This window comes from Protomyctophum bolini (assembly GCF_963924005.1).
Source record: "Protomyctophum bolini genome assembly, chromosome: 5".
NCBI classification, from domain to species: domain Eukaryota; kingdom Metazoa; phylum Chordata; class Actinopteri; order Myctophiformes; family Myctophidae; genus Protomyctophum; species Protomyctophum bolini.
This window is the reverse complement of record NC_137866.1, coordinates 37,737,289-37,750,010: the sequence shown is the minus strand read 5'-3', so window position 1 is coordinate 37,750,010 and position 12,722 is coordinate 37,737,289. Positions and strand designations below refer to the sequence as shown.

Below are 12,722 nucleotides of genomic sequence, written 5' to 3'. Positions count from 1 at the left end.
ATCGCTATGTTAATAGAAGAGCACTGAAGCAGCAGAAGTGGACATCACACCACTCTGCATGCCACCACACTCGCCTGCGCAAGACAATATTTTCAATGTATCCAACGGTGTTGTCAACGGTGAGTCCACATGGCTAGTATCACGTCACTTGATTCGGACTACCCTCGACGTTGAGAAATGCCGCCAAAAGGTCACCCAATGTGTTTGCCAACCCAGTGACGCCGATGCAGACACGAGTTGGAGTGACGTACACACAGAAAAAACAGACAGGCGGTGTAACATCACAGCCTATGCTGATGACTGTACGCTGTAGTCTTAAAGACAGGCACATCGAGTATCTGTGACAGCTCCTGAGGACACAACGGAAGGCGAGGAACTTTCTCAGCTTTCAATATGACAAGGTCAAAGTCACAGAGATGCCTCGGGGGCCAATCAGCTCACAGTACCTTGATGTGGGCTATAGGACTGGACTGATATGTGGGTGAGAAAGGCACGCACACACACACGGACATGCATTCAAGCACACACGACACGCAAACATATATTCAAGCGCACATGCACACACACACATGTTGTGTATGACAGTGCTCTTCATAAAGAGCTTCTTCAAAGGGTCTTCATTTCAATCCCTGTTATCTCACACCAGCTAATATGCAGAGGAAAACGCACGCACGCACGCACGCAGGCACACACACACACACACACACACACACACACACACACACACACACACACACAGTGAGCTGATTAGTACTGTATGCAGTGCACCTTGGGAGGAACATGATCAGAACAGAGGAGAACATCAGCGAGGAACAGAGAAGGACGAGGTGTGTGTGCGTGTGTGCATGTGTGTGTGTGTGTGTGTGTGTGCGGTGTGCACACGCGTGTGTGTGCGTGCATACATACATACATGTGTGTGTGTGTACGTATGTGTGTGAGTGTGGGGGGTACGTACGGTACAGAGCGCTATACGTGTACAGAATGATCAACTACACCTCTACAAAGTTCACACACCCCGATTCCACTCCTCCTCTGTTTTCCCTGTCAGTATCTACTGTGAGAAGTTGTTTTGCCTGTCAGTATCTACTGTGAGAAGTTGTTTTCCCTGTCAGTATCTACTGTGAGAAGTTGTTTTCCCTGTCAGTATCTACTGTGAGAAGTTGTTTTGCCTGTCAGTATCTACTGTGAGAAGTTGTTTTCCCTGTCAGTATCTACTGTGAGAAGTTGTTTTCCCTGTCAGTATCTACTGTGAGAAGTTGTTTTGCCTGTCAGTATCTACTGTGAGAAGTTGTTTTCCCTGTCAGTATCTACTGTGAGAAGTTGTTTTGCCTGTCAGCATCTACTGTGAGAAGTTGTTTTGCCTGTCAGTATTTACTGTGAGAAGTATCTGTGAGTCAGTATCTACTGTGAGAAGTTGGGAAATAAAGGTGATACAGTATGAGATCCTCCGTTTCTTCATACTTTGGAATAACACACTGTGCCAAAAAACAGATGGTGGGCTGCTTTGGTCTGAACGCCTTGGATCACCAGGTATAGTGAGAGGACACAATCGTACACACACTACACGCAGCATTATGTTGCATGCTATTCCATAACGGAGGTTTAAAACTCTGATTTATGTAACTAATTAATTCTCATCTCTAGGGGTCATCTGAAGTCACGGATGGATGACAATGTGATGTAATTCATGTTCCCTTCCAAACTTGCAGCATCCATGCTGCGTCTGGTTACACAAACACAAGAGCTGTGACATAGAGTACAATGATACCAATCACCTTACACCAGGGGCGGGAACCCCTTTTGGTGTTTTAAGCATCGTGTTCTACTTTAGATATTCAAAAATAGCAGATCTACAAGCTCATAGCTCGGCACCGAGTGCCGCGCTACGAGCTTGTAGATCTGCTATTCTTTTTAAATCGTGAAAATGTGGCGCAAATCTTTGAAAATGTATTCTTTCAGAGCGAACGTTATTACTCAAATTGTTGCTTATGGGGGCGTCCCTGGAACAACATATTTTCAGATGGGGGTCTGCGGCCAAATACAGATAATTCTGGGGTCCTTGACATGAAATATTGAGCACCACTGATATAGAAACAGATAAATATGTTGGATTCATGTTAATGTATATTTTCTAATATAATGAGTAAACTTGACCATGACACCGTACTCTCTTTTCCTCTACGCCAAATCTACAACACTGCACTGGATTATACGGTATTGGAAATGTTAAAGCATGCACTAACCACTCAACCAGCCAGAAATCATAATACTCAGTGTGTCTACATGCAAGTGGGTGGCTGTTGGCAAGAGGCTTTTGTTCACAACAAGAGTCAGTCAACTCATCTTCAAGTCAACTCAAACTTTCACACTATTCTGCAGGGTAACCATGTTGTTCTAATGCAGCTATAGCATGGCACCCTCAACTTGCACGGAGGAACGCTGTGAAAACAGACCAATAACTGCATTGCTGACAACTCATGGTCTATTTTCACCTACCTTTTTGTTTCCGGGCGTCACACAGATGCTTTTCTTTGCGTGCGTTAACTGACATCTTTCCTGCTCGCTCTCTAAAATTAGAAGTGAGACGGTACACACCGGAATGACAAGACCATACTGCTGCAAACACAACTATCTTCCACTGAGCGAGAGGAGAGCCTGTCACTTTTCAGTGAGATATAGTCCCACAGCCAACACATTTGGTGGTGCTGTGGGGGACTTGCATTTCTGTGCTTTACATCAGCTCATCTTTTGACTCGGCTCACAAACTCCCACAGTGTCACTCTGCGAAAAGTAAGGAGAAACACACTCATGTAGTCTAAAATATCCAGATATTTCACAAAATGTGTGCAAAACTTCAAATGACAGCCATGCAAAATGCTGGAGTTGGCCATTCAAGCATGGACCGTGTGGAGACAAACCAGCAGTGTTTTGACCCAAACCTCCGGGCTACACTGGGCGCGCCAAGTATCCGCATCGCTGGCGGAGCGGAACAGAAGGAGCACAGAGCTTGTTAGCGGCTACACAGAGAACGTTTGGCATTCCTTATAGTTGCGTACAGACCAAGAGAACACCGCAGGTGAGATACTGACAATAGCTTTGTTATTTGCCGTGTTTTGCATATCTGTCCTGTCCAGATCGTCGTCATCATTTACCCCTTTTATTTTAACAATGGTGAGCGATGTACGGTTGGCTATTCCCTTCCGTCTGAGGAGAGTTTCAAAATATTACAGAAAAAACAATTTATATACATTTTATAGTGCCATCAAATGGGCTACGCACACATGCGAAAATAGAAGACTTGTGCAATGTTAGGATTGAGCTTGCACACGACCTACGAGGCATTCTCACACTCAGTGGGTGGTTATAAATTAGCTGCAGCACGGCAGCCGAGCAATTAACAGTACATGCCCAGTGTAGCCAGGGGGTCAGGCTTAATATACTGTAATATATATTCATCGAAAATACCGTAGATGATTTTCAAGCTCACAAAGCATTGCTGCCTTTTTTAATTTGTAATGTCCCCGAGACGTCGCACAGAGATGTCCAAATTAACTTTAACTTCAGATATTGATGAACAGTTACATAATTCAATGGTTTTCATGGTTACAGTTCAGCTCATTGGTACTCATTGGTACGGGCTCACCTTCTTGGCGGCATCGATGCACTGCATGTATTCTTTGGCGAGGTCTGAGCAGCGCAGCGTCTGCTCTCTGTTCTCCTTGTAGCAGGTAAAGATCTGGGCCTGTAGCGCAGGGCACACCCCCTCCGTGCAACGAGCTCTGCAGAGGAACAGCGACACCATCAGGTGAGATCAGGTTATGTAAAAAAAAAACATCTAATTAAACCTTGTAATGCATCGAAAAATCTACTAATAAGAACTAATAATCTGTTCTTAAGGCTGATGTTTTTAATCACTTGCTTAAATTGGAATAAATATATTGGAAACAACATATTGATACTGTATGTATGAAGTCTATGAAGATGCTTGGTATATTGAGAAAAGTCTGCCCTTTTGTTCTTCCTTCATGTCATTTAACACTCTATTATAGCTTAATTTTCCCTCATATTAATTACTGTAATATTGTCTGGGCTGCTACATATTCAACACATCTCACTAAATTACTGATCATTCAAAAAATGTTTCTGAGAATGATTTCACATTCAAATCGGTATGAACCTTGATGCGTTATATTTTCTTTTGTGTGGTTGTTGTTGTATTGTTTATTTCTGTTTTTTGTGCAGTCTGTGTTTTTATTTCTTTACTGCACAGCTGCCCCCCTTTGCCAACTTGTAGACTTATGTACTGTTCTTTATGAACTTTTAAACCAATGACCTCTTCCTATAGGAAAGGATTCAAAATAAGCCTTCTGGTTTCTTCCCTTCCTTGCATTGTATTTTTGTTCTTTGATATGTTATTGTCTATTTTTTGTACTACATGCTAAATAAATAAACCTAAACTTAAATCAAAATATCTGGTGGTGTGAACAATACATTGTCCATTCACTGTACAGTCTAAAGTGCATTGTAGTATTAAACTGAAAAATCTTAATCTCACACACACACACACACACACACACACACACACACACACACACACACACACACACACACACACACACACACACACACACACACACACACACACACACACACACACACACACACACACACACACACACACACACACACACACACACACACACACACACACACACACACACACACACACACACACACACACACACACACACACACACACACACACACACACACGGATGCAACAATCTCCTGCCGAACATTAAATAATCAGTTGGCAAACATTTACCTAGATGGGAAATCCTCAAAACTCTACTCAAAGGCAACCTCACACAAATCAGGGAATGGGTGATCCGTTTCCCGCTGCTGAGCGAAAGGACAGTTAATAGTGACTCATTGATTGGTTAAATAGCCAGAGGCATTCATCTCCATGAGCCCGTGTAGGATTCTCCATTGCAAATCCCCTGCACCATTTTCTCAATGATGGTTTATACGAGCTCTCCACGCTGGTTTAAGTTCCAGTCCCAACCCCAGATTGTCCATCTGGCCTCTTAGTTGATGTTTGCTCTGCACAGACTCTTCCAATTTCCCTAGTCCAGGCTAATCCCCATCAGGCCCCCAACCCTGTACTGTCCGTGTCAGCGATTTCTGGAGATGTACGTACCACCATGCCTGCATGGGTAAAGGCTCTGAACGTTCTAAGTTCTAAAAAACAGATTCATATAAGCTCTTGTCCCATCAGTGACCTCTGGAATCACTCCAGCAGCTAGCCCACTACCCTGAGAGAGATTCCACACCGGAACACCGGGTCTGCTAACTCCGCCATGACGTCTGTGGACAAGAGAGTCTCCGACAGTCTAGGGCAGTGCTTCTCAAAACCATGCCAAGGACCCTCAAATTAATATACATACTACTGTAGGTGCCAGGGACCCCCAGAAGAGAAGATTTGTGTTAAAAAAATCGAATTCATGCAAAACATTCAAATACTTTCAATATTTCGTAAAAACATTCAAAAATAGCAGCTTGTACTATATATTTGCTATTTTTTGAACAGCCACATTTTGCTGGGGACATTCCGACCCCACTTTGAGAACCACTGGTCTAGGGATCGCTTCCCCACAAGACCGTCAACATGGACTCTTCAGTCGGCCGCTGTGAGCTGAGCTCCTTTGGGAAGGTCAAGTCAAGTCAAGTCAATTTTATTTATAAAGCACGAAGTGCTGAACACCAAGAGAAACACATAAAATATGTATATAAACTCGAGAAATGGTCAATGGAGATAGCAAAATGTGATAATGATGAAAAAGGTGCTCACACGGATCAAAAACGGGATCAAGACATAGATAAAGAGAGAAGGATCCGGGCACACAAAGTAAAAAAATTAGGAATGCCTTTATTAAATTAAAAAGGCAACTGCCAAAAAAGGAGGAAAGGCAGTTTAATTTAATAAAGGACCAGTGACCTGATTGTCCACTGGCACCTTAGACATCTCAAAATGTAATGAAACTTGCTGAGCACATTCATGGTCATGAAATCAACTAAGTACCAATAGAGAGAGAGAGACAATGGAGATTGAGATCTGGTGTGATGCATTAATTACAATTAATTATCAGCCAGTGTGATGCATTTATGTTCCATTCGCCTACAGTATTGTATATAAATGTATATAGTGACTGTCGGGAAGAAACATTGTATCTATTATATCTGTATATCAACAAGCTTGTACGTCAGCTATTTTTTAAACCTTTTAGAAAATGTTTTGAGTATTTTCTTTTATCTTAACCTGTAATGACATGCACAAAATAGCGACGCTAATAGCCGGGGAGCCAGCACCAAAGAATTGAGAGGACCTGTGATGTCATGACATACTTTTTATTTGTATTTTTTCTATTCACTTGGTCATTAAGGTCCACAGAATGAGAGCTCTGTTATTGCCGGCTATAGCCGTCATCACAAATGTGGTGAGGTCAGCACATTTGGGTGGATATGGCCAAATTAAGGCCAAGGAGTGTTTTTCGTGCAAAACTAATGCTTGGAATGGATTCCGAATCATGAAAACCCCCTAGTTTGACATGTCACATGCTACTTAAAGTATGATGATATTTTGCCTTATATTGGTCTATGGTATGGTATACAAAAATGGCCATAAGTTATTTTTGCGATGTTTCCGGCAGAGCAGACCTCTCATTCTTTCTCATTCTGTGTACCTTAATGACCAAGTGAATAGAAAAAACACAAATATATAAAAAGTATGTCATGACATGCAGGTTAATCCTTAAAAATTGAGCTTTTGGGCCTGTGGTTTCCCGGCTATAAATTGAAAGTGGTTAAGTTTGTCTGTGGGATTAATACATATTTATTTAACCAATGAAACAAATTGACATAAAGTATTAACAAGAACAAAAGTATACTTCATCTAAACGTGTCCATCTTTTGACAACAGAACAATAATCTAAAAATAAATGTGTACATAACATGAGATGCATTGCCGATACAGTAGTATATGGCATTGGGAGCCAAAGCCAATTAAATTGATAAAAGTGACTTAAACAAATAAGGCGTGAAAAAGAAAGACAAAGGACCGCCCACACTCTCCAGCAACAAGCCAACATGAGCTGAGGCAAGAATAGTGCAATTAGTCGAGAAATCACAGCTAACTGAATGGGAAATAATTAAAATGTGATCAAATGAAGCAGAGAAGCCTTTGAGGAATTAAATCAGCTGTGTTTAGTGTGATATGTGGGTTGTACTGTAATTGGTCTCTGTCTGTTGGTCTGTCCGTGTGAAGGTTAGAGACGGATTCATACTTTGTCATATGACAGTGTAGTGCACCCCGAGTAGCCGATCCAAAGCACACAATGTGGCGTGGCTGCAACGCATTGTGAGCTTGCAGAGCTGCTATTGTCAGCACGCAAAACCTTCATACAACAGAACAAAGAAACTATAGGCATTACCATGACAGGCTCATTGCCGAGGTGCCTAGAGTAATGTAATTTGACTGATTAAGGTAGAGACAGATACATAACGAGTAACCACACACACACACACCATTATTTTCAGCCAGTTGTGTGGAATGGAGCACACAGACCCACCTGCACGCTAGACTTGCTACAACCTCCTGGCTTGCCTCTACACTCCATCTCTGCACAGCAGCCTTCTGTAGCGGTGTGCTCTCTCTGGGGACTGTTTAACAGCGCCTTTAATTGAAAGCAAATTAAAGGCTCTTCTCGGCTTTGATTCGCAGAGGAGCGCCGGGCCCGGCGATTCAATTACAACACGTCCGTCACACCTGGCTGGCGCGCACACAGGTACGTATAGGCACACGCATGCACGCACACAGGTACGTATAGGCATGCATGCACGCAGGTACGTATAGGTGTGCATGCACACACACACACACACACACACACACACACACACACACACACACACAAAAGCAAGAATCTCACTTAGTGTGGCAAGATAGCATTAAAGCATGCAGCTGTTGCTGCTCTAGGAGGAGCAGAATCGCCCCGGCGGCATCATCATCATCATAGCTTGTTTTCAGGTTTTATAAGGTCCTAAATATCCTAGATTGTCTCATTTTGAGCAGAAAAGGGACAAATAAGCATTCGCGCGGCTGCGTAATAACTTCTCAACAGGCATGAAAATTAAGGCTCGGCCCTACCTGGGCGCTCATCAAACCCTGTACCATCAAGACACTGCCCTTGCTGCCACCCTGAGATCTGGAGCTAACCTGTTCTGACATTCCATATGTTGATCCGACTCATCAAACCCTGTACACTTCATACGCTCCATATATAGGCCAGTACAGAATTCATTCCATATGTTGATCTGACCCCCCATTCCAAAGCACCAGCGCTCGCCCAGCAATCTACCGTCACCCAGGCGGATGCATGCACGCGACCTCAGGATTCTTACTGGTGTTAAGGTAGCTGTAATTAAATGAAAGCCTGCACATGATTCAGGCATTTCAGCCAAAACTGTATCCGACCTTCCATTTCTCTCTAAAATCCTTGAGAAAGCAGCGGCAATCAATGTGATTTTCTACGTTCAACATTTATTCATTATCTCCAAGATCTTCAGTCAGGATTAAACTGCAACACAGAGACAGTGTTGGTGAAAGTTGCAAATAACCTCCTAATTGCAGTTTTTCGTTAGACCCTAGAGCTGCATTAGACACCACACCATATCGCATCCTATTACAGAGATTACAACATTTAATTGGCATTAAAGTAACTCCTTTGAGCTGGTCATATTTATAAAAATCGATTCCAATTGTAAGATTACTATCGTTATATCTATCAAGCACCCGAGAGTAAAATGATTTTGGCTCCTAATTGTAGCACCAATAGCAAGAATAACAAAGAAATAAGAATCGCAACAATTGTAAGCAGACGTTAAAGAGAAATAATACAGTACTGCATGTATATTAGTCATTGCCCCCTTGGAGGTGCTTGAACGTGTTGTGTGCATGAGTCCTACTGCTAAATATTATGTACGCACGGCGCACGCACGGCGCAGTAAGTGTGTATATCCATCTGCGCGCGCGCACACACACACACACACACACACACACACAATTCAGATTGTTGCGTTTCCCCATGTCACCCTATGGAGCTTCCGCTCACTTCTCTTGTCTGTTCATTTCTCACACCCTCCTTTTCATTCTCTCTCTCTCTCTGTAATCTCTCTCACTAATGACACAGAAACTCTCTCTCTCTGCCTGTCCGTCTTGTCTATTGGATGCCGACTCAGATTAGGAACTTTAAGAGGCCTTCAGCATCAGAGCATCGGGTTGTTTCATTAATCGGTTCTGCTGAGCTACTCAAAGACCAAAACACTCTTGCCTGTTGCTGTGTACGTGTGTGTGTGTGTGTGTGTGTGTGTGTGTGTGTGTGTGTGTGCCAGACAGTGGCATATTTACAATAAGGCCAGGAATCCATTTGAAAAACCGAGGACAAACACCAGACCCGAGAACTATTGGTGGGCAGCGGATTGGCCGTTGTGCGAGACACTCAATCACCCATTGTAATGCAAATGCATGAATGGCAGTGTGGGGGGTGGGTGTGGGTAGGACACGTCTTGCCTGCCCAAAATACAATTTCTGGAAACGCCACTGGTGTGTACATGTGTGCACGCGCGCGTGTGTATGTGTGTGCATGTGCGCCCGTGCATGTATGCATGTGTGTAGTATGTGACAATGTGAGGGAGTTTTCTGCCCATCTGTGAGCGGTAAATATGACACGCCGTGCACACACAAAACGATGAGATTAGTTGTTTAATTAATGATGCTGCTCGTTATTTTTAATCTGCACCGGCGAAGGCGGAGGCACACGCGCACAACAAAGAGGAGCGAGACTTGTTAACCACGCAGACGAGACGAGACGGAGCGAGACGGCGAGGGAGAAATGAAAGGGGGTAGAAATTGGAAATTGGAAAAGACGCAATGAAACAACAACTACAAAAAGCCGGTGCCGCCGTTAAAGCTCCGAGCCCCGATAAGAAAGGTGCTTTTATCTTCCCTCAGCCACACATCCTAGCCCAGTTGATTTGGTCCGTTTTGCCTTTAATGGCATTAGCTGTATGAACATGAAACAGTATTTGTCTTCCCTTTTATTTCTATTTATAAGTTGTCAAATAAAACCGTGCCAGCGCCGCTACACTGCTGGCAAACAATTATTGTTAAATCTTATAGAATGGCAGGTTCAACACAGTATACTCTGACACGTGTATAGACACTATGAAAGCAGGAGATAATTTATCCATTTGTAGCTCAGAGAGTGTACAAATGGCACCGTCATGGTTAAATCACAATTGTACTGTATAGTAATGGACCCAGGGGAGGAATATACACTCTTATAAATTCCCATATATTTCCCATTATATTCTTTGGAATGACACTTTTCCATCTTTGAATATTCCCAATGTTTTGCAATCCTCAAAACTAACCCGTTTCACCCTGCCTTGCTTGAGGTGAAATTATGTCTCAATGGTATTCTTATGTCTGCCTGCAACCTCTATTTCAAATAAAACGGAACGCACTGGAATTATTTTCACATTATCAGATTTTCTTCCCAAAAGGAACACCCACTTGACCCTTGTTACCTTCCCTTATATACCAGAAAGGAATATGTTTCCCAACAGGGAAATAGCACACTGGATGACACATTATTCCAGCCATCCAGGGAACACAGCTTTTCTGTTGAAATTTAAGTCCATGTACACATGCCCAATGATGTGGTTTAAATCAACTACTGTACGTTTTCTTCCCCCCAAAAAACATCCCGGCTTTGCAGTACCTTTATCTCTGCTTTTTCTTTGTCCTCATGTATTATGGTGGGGTTGGGTCTTTAATTTAAAAACAACACATCACAAAGGTCACTATGCTTTCTGATGAAAAATACATTGCATCCAGACTCAGATTCAAAGACAAAATAACCATAAAATCCTCCACCTTCTATTGCTTGTGATGAGTGTGCACTTTATTGTGTTACGTGCTGTACTTATGACACTCGCATAATGAAATGTGTAAGCTACAAAATAAATACAAAAGATATAATGATGAAATATGAACACTGCAGCCATTTAACTCACATAAAAGGACCATCATAAAAGCTCATAAAAGAATGTGAAACTAAAGTAATTTAATGCCTCAGAACAAGCTCACAGTGTGCCATTGTCACTATCAAACAATTCACAAGTGTTTTCTTACTTTGCTAAGCGTTTAAGACAGGTGATACTGTAGATATACTGTACAGATTACTATTTAGTGTCCAGGGAGGGGGGGTGGGGGGGTGGGGGAGAGGGTTATGCATTTTTTATGTTGCAGATATCCAAGAGTGCATTCATGCACGGACCACATTTCCATCTGCACAGGGCCGCCATCTCACCCCTGTCTAAAACTATTAGAAATATGGTAGAGGGATGGTGACAGGCGAGTTAAACGCATCAGTAAAATCACTATTCGAAAACTAAACAAAACTAAAGTGTAACAAAATGAGACATGACCATGTTCCACCCATCCTTAGACATCGGAGTTTTACAATATATTTTTAAGAACTTTTAAAGTCTTAAAAGTATTTTAAAATGGTTTATTTTGCACATGTTCATGTAGATGTATAGCAACACTGCACATCATCTTTCATAAACGATCTTCGGATGATATGACAACAACACTGCAACAGTGGCTTGTTGTGCAATGAGACCTGCCGTGTTAGTGACCAATTCTACAAGGATTATTAAAGCTAGCCAAAGAGAGTAGGGGAAAGACCTTCTCCTAAAGACAAATGCTGTTCCCAGAGTGGAGATATACATACAGGATAGGCTATATACCTAGCCTGGGTTCCAGCCTGCGTTCCGTGCATTTGTTTTGTCACTTCGCTACTTCGCTAAATCGACCCGTGGCTTCGGATTGGTCTGTGTTGGGGAAAATAAACAACAGTTCTGGGCCTGGAACATAATGTGTTCTGCTGTTTGATCATAGTTTGTTTTAACTTTATTAAAGACCACCAGCTTCTCCGGTGAGGGCTTCAGTGATTTCTGGACTTCCTCCTTGTGATGCAGTGCAGCTTCATCGATGGGTCTAAAACGGTGGTTGATGTGTTTTATAGAATCCCGACACACAACACAACACACACTGGCTTTTGACATTCCAGACAGAAGAGTTTGAGTTTCTCAGCATGCAGACTACAGAGAATCTCAGGCCCTGTTGAAGCTCTCTTATGTCTCTCCTGTATGAAGGTCTCACACAGGTTCTTCAGAGACGGGTTACAGGGTGGAAAAATCCATTGAATTATTATTCTTACCAACTGGACATTCCTTTATTTCCTTCTCTCGCCACCATTCCTGCAGACAGGTTTGACAGAAGCTATGATAGGAGAACAGGATCTTTAAATATGTCATGACACACAGGGCAGGAAAAATCCTCTTCTGAAAAAGATGACTGGGAACTTAAGCCATTTAGTCTCTGAGTGAAGCTAAAACACTCTGCTCACTCAACTAACTCAGCCAGTTATGTTGTGGTAACAATCAAGTTTACTTTCACTTTGAATCCTGCTTCTCGTAAAAGTCCAATTCAGCAGAAAGAGCTAGTCCGCAGCAGTTTCAAGTGGTCAGGGTCAGGATTTCCTCCTGTAACTGTGGAAAGACAGACTGTCCCTCCTCACTCACTGGAAATTGTGCGT

The 12,722-nt window shown here is 42.7% G+C and overlaps 1 protein-coding gene across 1 annotated transcript in view; it reads right to left on the bottom strand.

Annotated features, from left to right (window-relative positions):
* Positions 1–12,722, bottom strand: part of chchd6a (coiled-coil-helix-coiled-coil-helix domain containing 6a) — a 73,155-nt gene that overhangs the window by 22,847 nt on the left and 37,586 nt on the right. Inside the window, exon 7 of the mRNA XM_080763413.1 lies at positions 3,644–3,779. Within this exon, the coding sequence (XP_080619539.1) occupies positions 3,644–3,779 (136 nt within the window). The remainder of the gene's footprint in view (positions 1–3,643; positions 3,780–12,722) is intronic.